We start from the raw sequence: 18,633 nt of genomic DNA, 5'->3' as shown, positions 1-18,633 counted from the left end.
CCGGCGGCGGCCGTCGCCCGTCGCCCGGCCGGCGGCCTCGCTGCCCGCGCGCCCAGCGTGCATATAACTGGTTTATACATACAATACACGGCGCCTCTCGGCGGCTATTTGAATCCACGGCCACGGCGCACCGCGGGCGGGTGGCTGGGTCAGCGCGCTCCCGCTCTACCTACCTGGCGCGCTCGGCAAACGACAGCTGCGGCGGCGGCGGCGTCGACTCGAACATGGCCGCCAGCAGCGACAGGTCCTTCCGCAGCACGGCCGCGGTCAGGACGTGGCCTGGGTCAGCAGGAGCGTGCGCGCACGTACCATCGGCGTGGGCGCCGTGCAGCTGGGCCACGCAGGCGTCTGCGGCGGCGCGGTCGGCAAAGAGCACGTCGGCAACCATCGAATTGAACGCGCCCTGGCCGACCGCACACGCCTGCAGCTTGGCTCCGGCGGACGACAGGAAGGTCTGGGTCAGCGCGGCCGCAGGGCACGTACCATCATGTCCTCGCGGGACGTGCCGTCGGCGAGGTTGGCGATGCGGACGACGGTCGGGCCGCCGGAGCCCTTGATCTCGAACGCCTGGCGGGGCGCGGCGGCCCCGCGGATGGCGACGGGCGGCGCGGCGGCCGGCGCGGTGGCCGGCCGGGCCGGTTTGGCGGGTTTCTTGGCCTTGGCGGCCGGGCGGCCGCCGTTGAGGGCCGCAAACAGCGGATTGTTCGCGAGCTGCGCGGCCAGGGCGCCCTTGCGGGCGGCCGCGGCCGTGCCGGCCGCGCCGGCAGCCGCTGGCGACGCCGGATTGCCGCCGGCGGCCCCGCCGGCGGCCTTGCCGCCCTTGGTCAGCTTGCCGGCAGGCTTTCCGATGCGCGCAGCCAGCGCGTTGGCGGCCAGCGGCGCCGGCTTGGCCTTGCCCGGCGGCTTGGGGCCCTTGCTGAGCTTGCCGGCCGGCGCCACACGTGCCGCCAGCGCCTGGCTGGCCTCGGAGCCGCGGAAACGGTCGTGGTCCCACGAGCCGGCGGGCGTCTGCGTCAGCGATCTGTGCGCGCGCGGCGGTACCTTGCGCGGGCGCCTGGTGTCTTGTTTGCCTAGCAGTCAGCAGAGCGCTCGGGGGGCCGGCGATCGGGCTGGGGCCGGGCGGGCATTGCGGCACTCACTCGTCATGTCGGATCGCGGCCGAGGTGCGGTGCGGCGGCGGGAAGACGCGGCGGCGCGCACGTGACTGCACGTGACCGCACGTGACGTGCTTGGTAGGTCACGTGTAAGTGATCACGTGCGCATGACTGCGCGCATGACTGTCCGTGCGCGCTTGGTAGGTCACGTGCGGCCGCCCTTGTCTGCGCTGCTCGCACGCACTCGCTCACTCGCGGTGACGACGTGACAGGCTGCCCGCGCAACGCACGGCGCTGCGGCAGGGCGACGAGGCGGCGACGGCAGAGCGGACGGCACGGCGCGACGACAGACGCAGCGAGGTCGGCACCGGCGCGGCCGCTGAGCGCAGGCGACGCGCAGTCACGTGTGGCACGTGACTTTGTTTGGCCCGCGCCGTGGGCGTCAACATTCAAACCGCGCAGCGACACCCGCCCGGCGGCCTCGCCGATCCCCAGCGAGCAGGCGCCCAGACCCCAGCTCTGCGCAGACGCGCCGTTCTGCCCCCCGCCACGGATCCCGCCGAGACCCCTCCCGCGCCCGCGCCCGGCGCGGGCGCAGCCCTGACCACCCTGACCACCCAGACCACCACGGAGCGCACGCGCGCGCGCGCGCCGCTGGCGGCGCGGCGGCTGGCTGCGCAGGCGCAGCTGGCCATCGTCGTCGTCCTCGGGCGCGCGCTGCTGGCGCTCCACAACGCTGTCTTTGTGATCTGCCTGTTCCCGATCGAGGCCGCGCTGACAGTGCTCCGGCAGTACACCCCGCCGGCCGTGTTCTCCGAGTGGGAGCGGCGCGAGCGCGTGTCGTCGCTGACGGCGCTGCGGACGCGGCGCGATTCGCGGCCCGAGGCGCGGCGGCGGCGCCGCAGCCGCCGCGCGTGGGCGCCGAGCATCGCCAGCGTCGAGAGCGCCGAGCGCGTCGACCGGCCGTACCGGCACGTCGTGTGCGGCTGCTCCAAGTGCGTGACGGCGCGGATCAAGCTCAACGCGCGCAAGCGCGAGCGCAGCTTCCGGCGCCGGCACCGGACCGGCTCCGAGAGCTCGGCCGCGACGAGTGCGCCGGGGTCGGTCGACAGCAAGAGCTCAGGTAAGTGCGGCCGCGGGCGCGCTGACAGCAGACTCGTCCATCCAGCGCATGCGCGAGCGGTTCGACAAGCTCAAGAGCTTCCTGCGCGGCAGCGGGCGCGGGCGCGCCACGCCGCGGCCGTTCATGCGGTACTTCCGGTCGCGGTCGAGCCCGGCGCCGGGCGAGCCCGAGCCGGGCCGCGCCCTGCGGTCCACGCAGTCGCTGGCCGACGTGCCCGGCGCCGCGCGCGGCGAGCGCGGCGAGAGCAGCGCGCTGGCGGCAGCCACGCTGCCGCCCAAGCGCTCGCTGCCGGCGCTGCGCGACGCGTTTGCGCCGCTGACCGTGCGGCCGCGGCAGTCGCTGTCGACGTGCGACCTGTCGCGGCTGCACACGCTGCGGCTGGCGTCGTTCGCGTCGACGGCGACGTCGCGGCCGGCGTCGCGCACGGCGTCGGACCCCGCCGCCGGCGCCGGCGCCGGCGCCGCGCTCAACCGCCGGCTCAGCCAGCTGGTCCGGCCCGCGGACGCCCGGCGCAAGGCCAAGGGCAAGGCCAAGGCCGCGCCGCCGGCGTCGCCGCTCGCCAAGCGGCGCACGCTCTTCGGCAAGGTCCAGGCCAGCCTGCTCAACAAGTCCGCCGGCCGGCGCGCCCCGGCCGAGCCCGCCGCGGCCCCGGCCGAGCCCGCCCGGGCCCTGAACTGGTCGTTCAGCAAGACCCCCAACGTAAGGCGCCTGCTCCGGCTGCTGGCCGCGCCCGCACCCCTCGCCCGGCTCGTCTGGTCCTGCCGTGCGTGTCCGCGCGCCTGCGTCCGCATGCTGACCTCCAGGCACTCTCGGCGTCGCTCCACTACGCCCACGGTCCCGACGACTCGCTCGCGCTCGACCACGCCGGCGCCCTCCGGCCATACTCCCCCGGGTCCGACCCCGACGGCGACGAGAACGACTACTAGTATCGTTTCATGTGTATACCCTATGCGTCCTGCTCGCCCTGCCCGCGCTCGTGCTGGCCGCACCGCTCGCGCTCTGGGCCGCGCCCCGCCTGAATATCACCCATCTCGTCTATCTGGTCCCGATCTTGCCATATCTCGCCCTAGTTTCTCTCGATCTCGCGCCCCCGCTCGGCCGCTACATGACTGTCCAGCTTGTCCACGACGCTGCGCCGGCGGCCGGCCGCCGGCCCGCGGCCGCGGCCGGCCGTGTCGTATTCGTTAATGGTTTATTATGATATCGATAAACATTACAACAAAACTAATCGAAGAATAGTAATATAAAACGCAATTTTAGATCCCGGTCGCACGTGTGTGGCGGTGTAGATGAGGAACGGTCGAGACGTAGACAGAGTCGAGGAATGAAAGATTGACAAGACGAAATGACACCCATGCTTTTACTTTTACATTAATCTGGTCGGCTGGCCAGCGGCCGGCTACGGCCGGCGGCGCGGCGGACCGCGCGCGGGGCGGGCCTCGCGCGCGGCCGTCTCGCGCTGGGCGATGGCCTCCTGGTGGATCTCGGCAATGGTCTTGGGACCCTTGTCGGCGGCCTTGGTCTTCCAGCCGGACTTGCGGATGTCGAAGACGTCCATGATCATGAACTTGATGCGGCTCGTCAGCTTGGGGCTGGCCAGGATCTCCTCGAGCTTGGTGAAGTAGACGTCGACGTAGTCGCGGCCGCGGTCGACGTCGATCTTGGCGCCGACCGTGCGCAGCAGGCCGCACAGCGACTCGAGCTCCTCCTCGGCGGGAGAGTCCGAGTTGGTGATCAGGCCCTGGATGGACTGGTGCATGATCTTCTCCGAGAGCATGTCGAGCATGTACAGCTCGCCGATGAACCGGATCAGACCCAGGCCGCGGCGCTTGACCGTGGCGGCCTTGTAGTACTCCTCCGACATCAGGTCGGCCTCGGCCTCGGGGTCGACCTTCCAGCCCTTCTCGAACTGCTCCTGGCACTTGGTCAGGAGGTACTTGCGGAAGAGCGCGCCGCCGCGGATGGGCGTGCCCGTGCGGTCGACGACGCCCTCCTCGGTGATGTCGGGGTCGATCGAGTGCAGGACCTTCTTGCAGAACCGCGCGTACATGTTGGACCAGTGCGCCTCGTCCGTGGCCTTGTCGAACGTGAGCGCGATGACCTGGCGCAGCGTGCGCCCGTCCGTCTCGTACTTGGACTGCGCCACGATCTCGAGGATCTGGTCCGAGATCTTGTCGAACTTCTCCAGCGTCATCTTGTTGAGCAGGCCGTTGACCTTGCGCTGGACCACGTCCGGCGCCAGAATGTCCGAGTTCTCCGCCACCTTGGGCTCCGGCCGCCGCGGCTTCCACCGGTTCGACGACAGCGTCAGCGGCTCGACCTTCTCCTCGGGCAGCGTCGACGCGCTGGCCGGCGCCATGCCCCGGCCCGAGCCGTACTCGCCGCGCGACGGCACCCGGTCCCCGGGGCCGGGGCGCTTGCCGCGCATGCTCGCGCGCCCGCCCTTCATCGAGCTCGGCGGCATCTGCGAGATCATGCTCGAGATCTGCGACGACGAGTTCGGCCGGTACTGCTGCATCTTGCTGTACATCGAGAACGCGTTCGAGTTCATGTCCGCGCCGTTCGTGCCGGGCTGCATGCGCATGTTCGAGATCGCGAACCGCTGCTCGGACGAGCCGAGGTTGGCGCCCGCACCGAGCTGGCCCATCAGTCCGCCGTTGAAGCCCATCGAGTCCGAAGCGTTGCGGCCCTGCCGGCCGATGCCGCTGTTGGACCGGTTCGCCGACGACCGCCGCTCGTCAATGTCGCCGATCGTGTTCTTGACCACCTGGTCCCAGTCCTCCGACGGCTTGAACGTCACCACCGGCGCGAACTGCATCAGGAACGACAGGTCGTACTTGAACTTCTTGGGCTTCTGCACGAGCTCGCTGCTGGGCGCGCTCACGCCCTCGGGGTACACCACAGCCGCGATGTCCTCGATCGGCACGGCCGCCTTCAGACACGCGATCGACTTGGCGTTGGCCGCGTTCTTGGCCGCGATCGCGGCCGCGTTGGCGGCGGCGTTGTCCGCCGCCGGCGCGCGCGCCGCCTTCTTGCCCTCGACCGTCTTGAAGGCGCCGACCGAGCCCAGCTTGGGCGAGCCCACAGAGTCGGGCGTCGGGGGACCGCTGCTCATCGGCGTGTCCTCGGCCGTAGCCACGGCTGCGCCAGCCTCGGCCTCGGCCGCCTCGGCGGCAGCAGTCTCGGCAGCAGCAGTCTCGGCGGCAGCAGTCTCGGCGGCAGCAGTCTCGGCAGCGGCCGTCTCGGCGGCGGCCGTCTCGGCAGCAGCCGTCTCGGCAGCAGCCTTTTCAGCCGCAGCCTTGTCGGCAGCCGCAGCGGTTTCGACGGCGGCCTTCTCGGCAGCCTCGGCTGCGTCTGCAGCAGCCTTCTCGGCCGCCACACGCTCGGCCGCCTCCTTGGCCACGCGCTCCTCCTCGGCCCGGCGCTCGGCCTCCTCCTTGGCGAGACGCTCGGCCTCTTCCTTGGCCAGGCGGTCGGCCTCTTCCTTGGCCTTGCGCTCCTCCTCGGCCTTGCGCTCGGCCTCCTCCTTGGCCAGGCGCTCTTCCTCGGCCTTGCGGGCGGCCTCCACCTTGGCGACGCGCTCCTCCTCGGCCTTGCGGACGGCCTCCTCCTTGGCCAGACGCTCCTCCTCGACCTTGCGCTCGGCGTCCTCCTTAGCCTTGCGCTCGGCGTCCTCCTTGGCCTTGCGCTCAGCCTCAGCCTTGAGCTCGGCCTCCTTGCTGGCGTTGAACTTCATGAGAACTTCGTTCTTGGTCTTCTCGCACCGCTCACGCTTCTCGTCCTCTGTCAGAGAGACCGTCGACGAGTGCTTGCTGAAGTCACCGGGACCGGGCGACGGCGTGGACGAGACCACGAGCGGCGAAGCCTTGGCTTCGGGCACCGGCGAGGCTGTCGCGCGCGCGGGGTCGACCACGGTCGGCGCCGGCGACGACGCCGCTGACGACGACGACGACAGGTTCAGCTGCTTCAGGTTGACCTCGGCCTTGGTCTCCGGGTTGACGATCTTGATCGCGCGGCTCTGCGGCTTCACGCCGATCGGGCTCGCCGCCGGCTGCGCCTGGCCGCTGAGAACGGCCGGCGACAGCCGTGGGCTGGCCTCAGACACCGAAGGCGACATCTTGGGCAGCGCCGGCGAGTAGTAGCCGGGTGGCGGTGCCGCCTGCGAGCCGGCCATGGGCACAATCTGCTGCTGCGGGAACCGGTTCGGGGGCATGTACACGTAGCCCTGCGACATGTAGAACGGGTCCATGACGCCAGCCGAGTAGAACTGGTACTGGTGCGCGAGCTGGTTGGGGTAGAACTGCTGCGGCATCTGGCCGCCAATGGCAGCCACCTGCGCGTGCTGCATGTTGGGCGTCACGCTCGGCGACTGCTGCGAGTGCGCACCGCGGTGGTTTGGCCGCGCATGCTGTCTGTGGGGCGACGACGGGAACGTGCCCTGCTGGCCTAGTTGGTTGATCGTCTGGTTACCAGGTCCTCTGCCATTGGGTGGGCCTCTCGGTTGCTGTCCGCCCTGATAAGAAAAGTTGGCACCGTAACCCTGCGGGAAGTGGTTCGCGTTGTAAGGTGGCTGAATCGTGTGGTGCGGCGACTGAGGGATCGGCCGGCTCGAAGATTGATCCTGGATATTTGTGTGCTGTTGTGATGTTTCGTTTCTCATGTGAGTGTTGTTGCCGCCTTGTGCGATGGATCCAGGACGTGCAACGGCCTGAGACTCGTGTTAGTTAGGTCCTGACAACGTAGTGCTGTCCGTCTGTTCTCTGCTGCTCGGCAAAGAATCTCACTGGAACGAAGCCGGTGATAAAAATATAAAATCGACAAATGAAAATTTTGAAGAGAAAAACTGATTAAAAACGCTGATTTTTAATCATAGATTTTAATTTCTGGCGAAATTAAATCCTTTCTCTATATCCGATAGAATCTGAGGGATAGAATGCGGAGAGGGATATCTCCTTCTCCAGTGCTGTAGAAAGCGAAGAAAAAAAAAAGAGAAAAGGAAAAAAAAAAGGCGGTGAGAGGACGGCGGACTAGCGTTGGGCGGTGCGCAGGCGTTGAGGAACGAAAAAAACGAAGGAACACGACGCAGGTGTGACGCCGTGCGACGGTTGCGCCACACCCGTTGGACCCGCGCCGACGTTGTGCAGCCCTAGCGCGCCTGCCAGCACACAAGCCACTATCGCGCGTCCCAGCCACCGACACAGGGTGCGCCACTGCGGCGCGCGGTCGTGTGGGCTGTGCGACGTGACGCCGCGGCGGCGGAACCGCGGCCGGCCGGCCGCGCCGCGGCGGGTCACCGGGCCGGGACCCAGGTCACCGCGGGACGCAGCCCCGCTGCCGACCACTAGCCGCACAGGGTTCTCGCACGGCCGCCGCCCGCGCCGCCCGCTCGCGGGTCCGCCCGCACCCGTCCGCTGCCAGTGGCGCGCGGTGGCGCCTGTGGCACGGCATGACGCATGGTCTGACGCACTCGGCGTCGGCTTTTAGCGGCCCCGCGGCGGATCGCCCGCCGGCGCCGCGCGGACCGCGCCAGCTGGCCCGGCTTGGGGCTGCCCAGCCACGGTCTAGCGAGCCGATCAGACGAGCTGACGGCCGACGCTAGGGCTGAATCGGCCGTCGTCAGGCCACAAGCCGCACCGCGCTCCCCCACCGTCGTGCACAGTCCCCCGTATCCATAGCCGGCGGCCGCGACGCGTCGCGGCCGCGCACCCGTCCAAACCGTCCAGAGCAGCAGAGAACCAGGACAGTGGCGCGGGTCGCCAAGTGTATTGACGGCCCGCGCCGCGCACGCGTACTTACCTCCTTGTCGCCGGACGTCTTGGCCACGGGGGTCGGCGACGTCCGGCCTTTGGTCGGTGCGTCTGGCGCCGGCGTCGGCGTCGCCGATCCGTCCGCCTTCTTGGCCTTGCGGTCGCCCTTTTCGCGGTCGGATCCGCGCGAGCCGTGGGACGCGCTCCACGCGTTCGGCACGGCTGGCGTGGGCGCCGCGCCGTTCGCGCTCGCGCCACCGTGGTGGCTCTTCTGGCCGGTGCCCTGGTGGCCCTTCTTGCGGCCGCCGTGCGACGCGCTTCCTGTCGAGTTCGCGGACGTGTGCCGGTTATGCGTGCCCTTGCCGTTGGCCGCCGCGCCCTGCACCCGAGGGAGCGCCGGTGGCACGGATCCAGCGGATCCGGCGGGCGGCGGCGTCGCGCGCGACGCCGTGCCGTTCGGCTTGGGCGTCGTCGTACCGCTCTTGCGCGCGACCTGAGCGTAGTTCACGTTCGCCGGCGCGGCCGCCGGCGCCGGCGCGCCCGTCGCGCTCGTCGCGCCTGCTGTCGCCGCGCCTGCGGTCGCCGCTATTGGCGGGCCCGCACGCACCTGTGACTTCGCCACGGAATTGTAGGCCGGGGTGTTGCTGTTGCTCATCGGACTGCGGTGTATGCAAAATGTGTCGAAAACAATCAAACTTTTGGCCGAGAAACGGGGCCGGACGAATCGGTCGTCGGATGCCTAGCCTCTCGTCTGGTAGCCGTCGCTGGACGGACTTTTTGTAGGGTCTGTAGTGTGCTGGGGGACCGAGTGCGAGTGCGCTCAATAGTCATGTAGCGAATTCTCACAGCCAGGATCTACACGAAAAGACTTGACGACAGATCAATGCTGGTCGGTCTCAATATCTCACAATCTTCCGGCGGCCTGTTGCTGCGTTTCTGATGTCGGCCCGTCGAATAATCCGTGCGTGGCTGTCGTATCGCTCTATCGTTGCGATTCTATGGTTGCACAAAAAAAAATTCAGGGAAAAAATAATTAGTTCGCCATCGCGGAGAACGCTAGATAGGGCGCAACCAACAGCCAGGGCGCGAGACGCGGCAACTACGTGATACGAGCCGGCCTGGTGGCCGCCGTGCGGGTGCGCAGGCGCGGCTGCAGCGCGACTGGGCCGTGAGAGCGTGGTGCGGCGCGTGGCCGTGGCTGCAGCCTGGCCAATCTACGGTGGTGCTGGCTGCGGATTTGTAATATTTGTGAAAAAGCGTGGCGGTTAGTTTGGGTTACAGGGGTACGGCAGGGGTACGAGTGGTTGCGTGCAGCACTATGCGGGTAACACCGTACTCTATCGGGTAACATTGTACCCTTGCGTACCCGGTGGAACCCGGTAGTGCTCGCGTGGCCGCGCGCGCCTGGCCGACACCGACGCGCACGCGCCGAGGGTGGGTCGATGGATGTATTAGAAATTAGTACAGACAACGGCCGTGGGCGCGAGGCGCGCCGGCCGGCAGAGACATGATAAATATAACAAGCAGAACCTAAATGAACTCCTTCCAGATAACGAAAGCCGCGGCGACCGCCAGCGGACGGCCGCCGACGGCAACAGGCGACCGCCGGGGCCCACAGGCGCCCGCGGCCAACGTGTGCGTACAGCGCGCGAGCCTACGCGCGCTTGCCGCTCTCGAGCGTGTCCTCGTCGATGATCTCCTCGCGCAGCAGCTTGCGCACCACGTACAGCCCGAACGCCGACACGCACGCCGCCGACAGGAAGAGCGCGTCGAACCAGCGGTCGACGAAGGTCGTGTCGAGCGGGGCGCCCAGCGCCGACGTCACGGCCGTGGACATATCCTTGGGCAAGTTGCTGCGCAGCATGAGCGACGTGGAGATGGCGTAGGTGCCAAGGACCTCGGCCACGAGCAGGGCCAGGTTGGCGCGCTCGAGCGCGCGGGGCAGGGCCTTGGAGACCATGTTGAACGTCGACAGCACGCTGGAGATCGAGCACGTGAAGATCACGCCCGAGAACCAGAACCCGATCTGACGGGCCCAGGCTTGGCGGTCAAGGTCAGCGTCCCAGTACGTAGCCAGCAGCGCCAGAACGTGCGTGATGGGGTCCGACTGCGAGAACGAAGAGTTCTTTTTGCGAAGCGGATTGCGCGAGATCGACGTGGCCAGGATGCGGTAGATGCAGTAGATGGAAAACAAAAAGTAGAGCGACCGGTAGATCTTGCCGAGCACGGTCTTGGCCCGGACCTGGTCTTCGTACCGGCGCGTGAGGTTGCGCAGGTCGCGCTGCAGCGAGCGCCGCATGGCCAGCAGGCCCTCAAGCTCGAGCCGAACAGACGACAGCTCCTGTGCGTCCGAGTCGCCGCGGAACGACGTCACCATCTTGGCGAACAGGTTATTCGACGACCGCGGCTTCTCTGCGAGCATCTTTTCCCGCACCCGCAGCTCAAGCGTGCCAAGCAGGTGCTCGTTGGCCTGTATCGAGCGCTCGGTCGAGTCCAGGCCGGTGCGGATCCAGTCCAGGTCAGTCTCGGTGACGTCGCGCTGCTTGCGGCCAAACGACGAGTATGGCGCCGAGACAGCGCCGAAGCCCGACAGCACGGCCATAGCCGACACACCGATCAGGCCCACGCGCGCCAGACACTCCTCGTTGAACGAGAGCGTGTACTGCCAGAAAGAGCCCTCGGCGTGCTTCGGCTGTGGCAGGTAGTCGCCGATCCGATAGAGGAGGTACAGCCACGAGCCGAACGCCATTGCGCTGAACACAAACGTCAGCCGGTGCGATGCGCCTAGCGAGTCCGAGAACCAGTGGTACGCCAACAGCACCGGGATGATGACCAACAGAAAGACGAGGAGGACGGTGGTAGCCACCCGCCAAGCGATGAACCGCGGGCCGGGCGAGATCCAGTCGCTAATTTCGCACAGCACGAGTTCGGCAATTACACCTGCTGTCGCCAAGCAGAGGTCGAACGCGTACCGGATGAGCGTCGGTGCCGTCGACGGCGACAGGCAGAAGAAGGGGAACGCACGATGGGCCAGCACGGCGAACAACCCGAACGAGAACATGAACGGAATGTTGCACAGCACGGCGGCCGCGAACGACACCGACTGGTGCTCGGTGAACTCCATATCGGGGCGTGGCAAGCTGAAGGCCGCTTGGAAACCGCTGGAGCCGGGATCTGTCGGTCAGCGCTGGTTCGGCATAAATTCCCGCGAAATGAGCGCGGAAGCGGTCGCCGGAGCAAGCCCGTCGTGGCCGGCTGGTACCGGTGGCACCGGTCGTGCTCAGGCCATGCCCCGCGGACTGCGCATCCGTCCGATCCGCCCGGTGGCCACACGACCTTAGTGCGCCTCGCCTGACGGACGCAATTCGCCTGCGGCCACACCTACCGGTTTCAGTCCGGCAGATACCTCTCGGATCTGGCCAGGACGGGGGCACACGGGGCCTGCGTAAGAACCGAGCAAAGGGTGAACAGGTCTGGTGACGGCGACAGGATGACAGAGAAGATCTATGGGCGCTGCGGCCAACAAGAAAAACAAACGAGAGGCAAGGATGGTGGCATGGTCTAGTCCCAACTGGGAAAGGCGGCAGGATGTGCTGCGCAGCCACGCCCGGGTAACGAGCTACAAGCCGGGTAACTCTCGCACTGGCTGCCGCTACGGCCTGACCGGGACAGTGGGTCGCGCATGAGCCGCACGGTTGACGGGGCGACGCGCGGCCGCCGCAGCCGCGGCGGGGCACGCCGCACAGAGGAAGGGGCGCGCCGCACGACGTGCGGCGCTGTACGCAGAGTGGTGCACGCCGCACAGCGTGCGGCGTCCGGACAAAATGATGCATGTATTCCGCCTGCCGCGGCCGCGCGCCCGGCGTCTAGCGCTCGTCGGCCAGCATGATGTCAATCAGCTCCGACAGCGGACCGTAGTCCTTGCGGCCGATCAGGTCAAACTCGCGCGCAAACAGAATAAAGTGCTTCAGCGACGTGTTCAGGTGCGGCTGCATGCCCAGCTCGGTGATGACCTCAAAGTGCTGGCAGTAGATGTGCGCGTAGACACGATACAGCCGCTTGAAAATCATGCGTACGATCTGACGGAACTGCTTCGGGAACTGGACGCCGATCTTGGTCGGGAATACGGCCTCGTTCTCGAAGTAGGCCTGGACCCAGTTCATAAGGTGCTCGATGTACTCGGGCGCCGAGAGCTTTGTCGGCCGCTTGAAGCGCTCGTTGTCCTGCCAGAGGTACTCATATTCGTCGGTGGCCTTCATCTCCGGGCATGTGGTCGGCGAGCAGAACTCGGTGATGGTGCCGTAGAGCATGTTGATCTGGTTGTAGAAGTCGACGGCTATCGTCAGCGCGCGCCACGCGGTGTACGTACTATTGACGGCGAGCCATTCGTTACAGTCCTCGCCCTCAGGCAGTAGGATCGCCTGGCGGAGCGAGCCCGAGCCAAGTGTGGCCTCCGCGTACTGCCGCAGCTGGTACTGCGACGAGCCGTACCGCGTCGGGTTGGGCTTAAACGTCTTGGTCGGCTGCGAGCTCCTGGTGGTCAGCGCCGCCGCGCGCAAAACTTACAGAGACTTGAGGAACGACATGGCGGTGAGGTCGAGAGGCCGCTGGGCGAACGCTGGCGCGGACGAGGTCGGTGGGTGTTTACGCGCGTTGCCGCGGCAACTGCGCTGCGGCCCTAGCCCACACCCTAACCCCCATGTGCGCCGCCGTTGTCCGCGCCGCCCTACATCTCGGTTCCGCCGCGGCGGCGGCGCCCCTGCCGCGCCACGTCAGCCGCGCGCAGCCGGCGCGGCCGGCGGGGTTAGTGCCCCTAACCCGGGGCGGCTGGTCGCGCAGGTGGCGGCGAGTCACCCGGCCGGACGGGCCCCGCGCGTCACGCCCGCCGTGCCGGGCCGGCCCAGCAGTAGCCAATATGTCACCGAGCGCGCGATTCGGCGAGTGCTCGGCGCCGCCAGTGTCACCCATTTGCGAGCTCGTTGTTGAAAAAGTGGCTGGTTTGTCACCCAAACGCCGTTTTGCCAAGCCCGGCGGCCATACCTGCCGCACGATCGCACAAGACAGCGGCGGCGGCACAGATATGCATGGTCTGTGCTCCGCTTGCGCGGCCAATCAGTAATTTTTTCCCCGTTGTCCCCCCTTGTCCTCTTTTATCCCTCCACCGCACGGAAATCCGACACATCCGACGAACGCGCACGGCGTCCATCCAGGTAGGCATTGCGAGTGTGGGTGCGGTGCGGCATGTTGCGCGCGCTGTGCAGGCGCGCGGCGGGGTGCAGGGGCGAGGCTAAGACGCAGAATCCGCGGCTTTTCGGCTCTAGTACCGAAGCCCCCAGACGACAGGCCCGCTCAGGCACCAGCTTGAGTATTAGCAGGCCAGCGCACACGACCGCGACCACAAGCGCGCCCAGAGCGCCCAGCGCGAGCGCAGCTACGAGACCCCCCGAGAGTGGACCGATAGGCCCGCGGACACAAATGCCCATGCAACTCCAAAAGGCCGCGGCGACGCCGGGCCCAACTGCAGTGGCGGCTCCGGTGGCACCGCCGGCTGGTCCCGCCGGCACGCCCCTCGCATCGAACGGACACATGCCGCCGCCGGCGGGCGCGAACGGCGCGCCGGCCACGGTCTCGCCGGCGTTCCAGAAGCTGCAGGCTATCAACGAGCAGACGTGGATGTCGGTCGGATCGTTGGCGGACATGGTTGGCGACCACGAGCGCGCGATTGCCGCATACGAGTCGGCGCTGCGACACAACCCGTACTCGACGCAAGCCATGTCGGCGATCGCCAACATTCTGCGGTCGAAGGAGCAGTTCGCTGTTGCGGTGGACTACTACCAGCGCATCCTGACGCTGACGCAGGAGTCGGGCGAGACGTGGGGCTCTCTCGGCCACTGCTACCTGATGATGGACGACCTGCAAAAGGCGTACACGGCGTACCAGCAGGCGCTGTACCACCTGCGCGACCCGAAGGAGCCGAAGCTGTGGTACGGCATCGGCATCCTGTACGACCGGTACGGCTCGCTTGAGTACGCCGAGGAGGCCTTCACGCAGGTCATGGAGATGGACCCCAAGTTCGAGAAGGCCAACGAGATCTACTTCCGGCTGGGAATCATCTACAAGCAGCAGATGAAGCATGAGCTGTCGCTGCAGTGCTTCAAGTACATCCTGCACAACCCGCCGCGGCCACTGACCGAGATCGACATTTGGTTCCAGATCGGCCACGTGTACGAGCAGCGCAAAGACTACAAGCTCGCCAAGGAGGCCTACGAGCGCGTCCTGATCGACGACCCGAACCATGCCAAGGTGCTGCAGCAGCTCGGCTGGCTGTACCACCAGCAGAACTCGTCGTTCGCGAACCAGGACCTGGCCATCACGTACCTGACCAAGTCGCTCGAGGCGGACCCGCAGGACGCGCAGTCGTGGTACCTGCTCGGCCGCTGCTACATGGCCCAGCAGAAGTACAACAAGGCTTACGAGGCCTACCAGCAGGCCGTCTACCGTGAGGGCCGCAACCCGACGTTCTGGTGCTCCATCGGCGTGCTTTACTACCAGATCAACCAGTACCGTGACGCGCTCGATGCCTACTCGCGGGCCATCCGCCTGAACCCGTACATCTCCGAGGTGTGGTACGACCTCGGCACGCTGTACGAGTCGTGCAACAACCAGCTGACGGACGCACTGGACGCCTACCAGCGCGCGGCCGACCTCGACCCGAGCAACACCCACATCCAGGCTCGTCTCGAGCAGCTGCGTGCGCACCAGCAGAACGGCGGCACTGGCCAGGCGCCGATGGGCGCCAACCCGGCCGGCGCCGTGCCGCGGCCGCAGGACGTCAACCCGCAGGCCTACCAGCAGGACCCGACGCCGCGCTGGAACGGCCAGCCGGCGCCGGCGCCGGCAAACGCGTCGCGTGGCGGTCCTCCGACGTCGCTGCCGCCGCACCAGCCGCCTCCGCCGGCGCAGCCGTCGTCGCAGCAGCCGCCGCCGCCGGCGGCCGCGCCTCCCCCGACGGCGACCTCGCGCGGGCCAGTGCTGCAGCCCATGCAGGGCCAGCAGCCCGCGTACTCGACGCTGCACCACGGACCGCCGCAGGGCCAGCCCGGCCAGCTGCCGCAGTTCCAGCCGGGCAGCCAGGGCAGCCACCAGCAGCAGCTGCCGCCGCCGCCGCCGATCCAGAAACCGAGCACGGCGCCAACGCAGGGCGGCCACACATTGCCGCCGCCGGTCTCGGGCGCGGACTACGCCGACAGCAAGGACGGCATCTCCGGGCCGCCGGCCAAGCGCCAGCGTGAATGGGAGGACGATGAGCACGAGGCCAAGAAGAATGCGTCGGACGAGAACAAGGCCCGCGCGGCCTCGGCCGACAACAAGATTCCCGGCGTCGCCAGCCTGTACGACCACCCGCCGGCGTCGGGCACCGAGACGCTGCCGTCGCTGGCGTCGGCCGGCCCCGACAAGAAGGACAGCGCGAACGGCAAGCCTGATACGACGACGCTGCCGTCGATCAACGCGCCGAGCGGGCCGGCCGCGGCGACACCGCCGGCCGCGCCCAAATCATCGTGGGTGTCCAACATGACCGACGACAAGGCTGCGCCGCCGCCGCCGCCGGCGGCGTCGACGCCGCCGCCGCCACCGGCCGCGCCGGCGACGGCCCCGGCCCCGGCGCCGCCGCCGGCCGAGCCCTCGCCAGCGCCGCCGGCCGTCTCAAGCACGCCGACGCCGGCGCCACCGAGCAAGTCGCCGCCGCCGGCCCGCGAGAAGGAGCGCCACGAGGAGGAGAAGCCCCAGCGCAAGGTGGTCGAGGACTCCAACTACGACGACGATGATGACGAAGAAGACGAAGACGAGAAGCCGGCCCCGAAGAAGGACGACAAGGACGAGACCGCGGTTGAGAAGGACGAGACCAAGGCGGAGCCCAAGTCGGACGACAAGAAGGACGACGACAAGGCCGACGGCAAGGAGAAGGAGGAGGAGAAGTAGCGGCCGGGGTAACCGGGACGCCCTTCGACGACTCGCTCTAGGCCTGCAGGCGGTGACACGCCGTGCGCCAGCCAAGCGTACGGTTGCAGTGTCCCCGCCGCAGGTACGTCGCTTGTATTTGTTCTTAGTGCCGTGCACGGCAGGCTCTATTTTTGAATACAATTTAGGGTTGTTCCAGAGTAGACGGTTAGGTGGACGCTCAGCCGCACCGCGTGCGGCTGAGTACGCCGCACGTGGTGCGCGAGCCGCACGCGATGCGGCGCGCCCCGTATGCCACCTGTCGGAGGCACCTGTCCGGCGTTGCGCCCAGGCTGCCGACTGACGGTGCACGAGCCTCTGGCGATTCCGTGGAGACTGCCGGCAGATCCAGCCGCACCGCGTGCGGCGCGCGTCACTGTGTAACCTGCCGAAGGCCGCTGCGCCCGACGGAGTGCCACCGAGGCTCGTAGCACCGCCACTGGCAAGCCGCGGCACCGGGTCCGCTAGAGGTGGCTTCGGGCGTTGAGCCGCATACTGTGCGGCGCACAACGCCACGTGACTGCCAAAAATTTCCGCCCAGTCCACCACCCAGCAACTTCAGGTCGGCCAGCAGCAGACCCCGCGCGAGCAAGAGACCAAGCACAGCCGTCCGGCGCACCATACGCATCATGGCTATGCACAAGATCGTGGACCATGTCTACCTGGGGTCTATGTTCGCCCTCAAAGGCAAGCTCTCGATCGAGCAGGCCGGGATCACGCACATTCTGTCGGTCCTGCGCGGCCCAATCGAGGCCAACGACGTGCTCGGGCAGGCCGGCATGACGCACAAGCAGATCAGTCTCGACGACGACGAGGACGAGAACATCATCGAGCACTTTGGCGAAGCGCTGGAGTTCATGGACGCTGCTGTCAGCAAAGGCGAGTCTGTGCTGGTGCACTGCATGGCGGGCGTGTCGCGGAGCGCGACCGTGGTGGCCGCGTACCTGATCTGGAAGGAGCGGGTGTCGGCCGAGACGGCGCTGGCGCGGATCCGGGCGCAGCGGGCAGTGGCGAACCCGAACGAGTCGTTCCTGGAGCAGCTCGAGATCTACGCCCGTGGGATCGGGCAGTCTACGGCGCCGCCCGCGCTCTCGGAAAACGTGACCGAGTACCGGCGGTGGCTGCTGCAGCGGCAGGTGGCTGCCATGGAAGGTAGGGTGCACAAGTCGCGGCTGTAGGGCCGCGCCCAGGTAATCTTGGCCGTCGCCGCGGGCGCGCTGACAGACAGGCTCGGGCCAGGCGCCGGTGCCGCGGTACGCCGGCGCAGACGAGACGGCCACGGCGGAGCTGCGGTGCAAGAAGTGCCGCTGCGCGCTGGCGCGGTCGAACGCGGTGGTCGTGCACGAGGGCCGGCACGGGCTGGTCAAGAACGCGCGGGTGCAGCAGCCCGCGTACGCCAGCAAGATCGGTCCCGGGATGGTGTCGCTGCTGGCGCCGCAGTGCATGCACTACTTCCTCGAGCCCGTCCGGTGGATGCAGCCCGAGCTCGACAAGGGCGCGCTCGAGGGCCGGCTCGAGTGCCCCAAGTGCCGCGCCAAGGTGGGCTCGTACCGGTGGCAGGGCATGAAGTGCACGTGCGGCGAGTGGGTGACGCCCGGGATCGAGGTCCAGCGCGGGCGCGTGGACGAGATCCGGCTGGCGTAGCAGCGCCCAAAAAATTTATTGTTACTTCTTGACGACGCGGCCGCGGTCGTCCCAGTAGCGGTCGAACTCGCGCACGCAGGAGCGCTCGGGCGAGTCGCAGCCGACGAACGAGATGACAAAGTCGCCGTCGGCGTACTGCGCGTCCGGCACGCCCGAGGGGTAGGCGGCGAAGGTGCGCTGGGGGACGACGGCCATCTTGCTGAGCGCGGTCGGGTGCCACTGGGCGAGGTGCTCGAGCGCGGACCGGTCGTCCTTGGCGAAGCTGTAGGACCGGTACAGCTTGTCGAACCAGGCGTCGAGCACGTAGTTCGCGTAGAGGCCGTTGCGGAGCACGAACGACGTCGGCTGGAAGCCCTCGTGGTCCTGCGAGATGATGAAGCGCATGCGGTCGGCGGGCACGTGCCGGTACGTGCGGATGACGCTGTCCGGCGGCACGACGGGCACGTCGCGCAGCATCAGCCCGTTGAGCTTCTTGGGCTCGACAATGTCCGACACCAGGTCGATGTTGGGGTTCATGATCAGCGCGGTCTGGTCGAGGTACCAGAACACGTCGGCGCCGGGGTACTTGGCCATGGCGTCGCGCATCACCAGGATCTTGGCCCACGACTTGGGCGACCCGGCCAGCTTCTTGCTGTGCTCCTGGATGTCCTGCACAAACAGCCCGAAGCCGTGCGCGTCCGCGTACTCCTTGCGGTTCTCGATCACCTTCGCCAGGTGGTCGTCCTTGTAGATCGTGCGGTCGAGCGGGAGCACCATCACCGCCCGGAACTCGGACCCGGGGCCGCTGAGCGCGGCGGCGCCGAAGACGAGCCCGCCGAGAGCCACCAGCAGCTTGCCGGCGACCCACAGCGCCAGCAGGCCGGCGAGGACGAGACCTGCCAGCACGGCCGTCGTCCGCACGTTCCGGCTGGAGCCGCCTGGGGTCAGCGCGAGCGATGCGCGACTTACCTCGCCGGGGCTTGTACCCGGACGACCCTGGCAGCGATCGGTCGCTTGCTCGCGCGGGCAAGGAGAAGTGCATCTGCCG

At 67.8% G+C, this 18,633-nt stretch overlaps 9 protein-coding genes across 9 annotated transcripts; 3 read left to right on the top strand and 6 right to left on the bottom strand.

The window, feature by feature from the left end:
* Nucleotides 1–104: 104 nt before the first annotated feature.
* On the bottom strand, nt 105–1,146 carry V1510DRAFT_402036 (uncharacterized protein; the record flags this gene model as incomplete). Its single annotated transcript, XM_066932073.1, has 6 exons — nt 105–144; nt 174–279; nt 310–454; nt 484–1,008; nt 1,042–1,070; nt 1,140–1,146. The coding sequence occupies 6 exons, from the start codon at nt 1,144–1,146 to the stop codon at nt 105–107; spliced, it is 852 nt and encodes a 283-aa protein (XP_066790094.1).
* A 127-nt stretch (nt 1,147–1,273) lies between these two features.
* Nucleotides 1,274–3,349, top strand: V1510DRAFT_429170 (uncharacterized protein; the record flags this gene model as incomplete). Its single annotated transcript, XM_066935303.1, has 4 exons — nt 1,274–1,279; nt 1,716–2,217; nt 2,249–2,916; nt 3,021–3,349. 4 exons carry the CDS (start codon nt 1,274–1,276, stop codon nt 3,141–3,143), a joined length of 1,299 nt encoding a protein of 432 aa, XP_066790093.1. The 3' UTR covers nt 3,144–3,349.
* A 46-nt stretch (nt 3,350–3,395) lies between these two features.
* V1510DRAFT_413781 (armadillo-type protein) lies at nt 3,396–5,429 on the bottom strand. Its single transcript, XM_066933295.1, has one exon. It carries the CDS (start codon nt 5,330–5,332, stop codon nt 3,617–3,619), a length of 1,716 nt encoding a protein of 571 aa, XP_066790092.1. The 5' UTR covers nt 5,333–5,429; the 3' UTR covers nt 3,396–3,616.
* Nucleotides 5,419–8,841, bottom strand: V1510DRAFT_319814 (uncharacterized protein). The gene is made up of 3 exons (XM_066930775.1): nt 8,014–8,841; nt 5,797–6,925; nt 5,419–5,671 (listed from the first exon to the last, which is right to left on the bottom strand). Exons 1-3 carry the CDS (start codon nt 8,617–8,619, stop codon nt 5,505–5,507), a joined length of 1,902 nt encoding a protein of 633 aa, XP_066790091.1. The 5' UTR covers nt 8,620–8,841; the 3' UTR covers nt 5,419–5,504.
* Nucleotides 8,842–9,399: 558 nt separating this feature from the next.
* V1510DRAFT_413775 (Abscisic acid G-protein coupled receptor-domain-containing protein) lies at nt 9,400–11,454 on the bottom strand. Its single transcript, XM_066933294.1, has one exon. It carries the CDS (start codon nt 11,086–11,088, stop codon nt 9,619–9,621), a length of 1,470 nt encoding a protein of 489 aa, XP_066790090.1. The 5' UTR covers nt 11,089–11,454; the 3' UTR covers nt 9,400–9,618.
* Nucleotides 11,455–11,784: 330 nt separating this feature from the next.
* V1510DRAFT_391735 (Mob1/phocein) lies at nt 11,785–12,649 on the bottom strand. Its single transcript, XM_066931778.1, has 3 exons — nt 12,531–12,649; nt 12,334–12,497; nt 11,785–12,300 (listed from the first exon to the last, which is right to left on the bottom strand). The coding sequence occupies exons 1-3, from the start codon at nt 12,548–12,550 to the stop codon at nt 11,831–11,833; spliced, it is 654 nt and encodes a 217-aa protein (XP_066790089.1). The 5' UTR covers nt 12,551–12,649; the 3' UTR covers nt 11,785–11,830.
* Nucleotides 12,650–13,089: 440 nt separating this feature from the next.
* On the top strand, nt 13,090–15,940 carry V1510DRAFT_319738 (glucose repression mediator protein). Its single transcript, XM_066930774.1, has 3 exons — nt 13,090–13,174; nt 13,263–15,509; nt 15,716–15,940. Exons 2-3 carry the CDS (start codon nt 13,440–13,442, stop codon nt 15,788–15,790), a joined length of 2,145 nt encoding a protein of 714 aa, XP_066790088.1. The 5' UTR covers nt 13,090–13,174; nt 13,263–13,439; the 3' UTR covers nt 15,791–15,940.
* Nucleotides 15,941–16,518: 578 nt separating this feature from the next.
* V1510DRAFT_413762 (protein-tyrosine phosphatase-like protein) lies at nt 16,519–17,638 on the top strand. Its single transcript, XM_066933293.1, has 2 exons — nt 16,519–17,114; nt 17,191–17,638. The coding sequence occupies exons 1-2, from the start codon at nt 16,592–16,594 to the stop codon at nt 17,604–17,606; spliced, it is 939 nt and encodes a 312-aa protein (XP_066790087.1). The 5' UTR covers nt 16,519–16,591; the 3' UTR covers nt 17,607–17,638.
* V1510DRAFT_402029 (galactosyl transferase GMA12/MNN10 family-domain-containing protein) lies at nt 17,628–18,627 on the bottom strand (the record flags this gene model as incomplete). The annotated part of the gene is made up of 2 exons (XM_066932072.1): nt 17,628–18,523; nt 18,555–18,627. 2 exons carry the CDS (start codon nt 18,625–18,627, stop codon nt 17,628–17,630), a joined length of 969 nt encoding a protein of 322 aa, XP_066790086.1.
* Between the last annotated feature and the right edge of the window lie 6 nt (nt 18,628–18,633).

Source organism: Dipodascopsis tothii (genome assembly GCF_038497935.1).
Source record: "Dipodascopsis tothii strain CBS 759.85 unplaced genomic scaffold V1510scaffold_8, whole genome shotgun sequence".
NCBI classification, from domain to species: Eukaryota; Fungi; Ascomycota; class Lipomycetes; order Lipomycetales; family Lipomycetaceae; genus Neoaidaea; species Neoaidaea tothii.
This window is presented reverse-complemented; position numbering and strand designations above follow the sequence as displayed.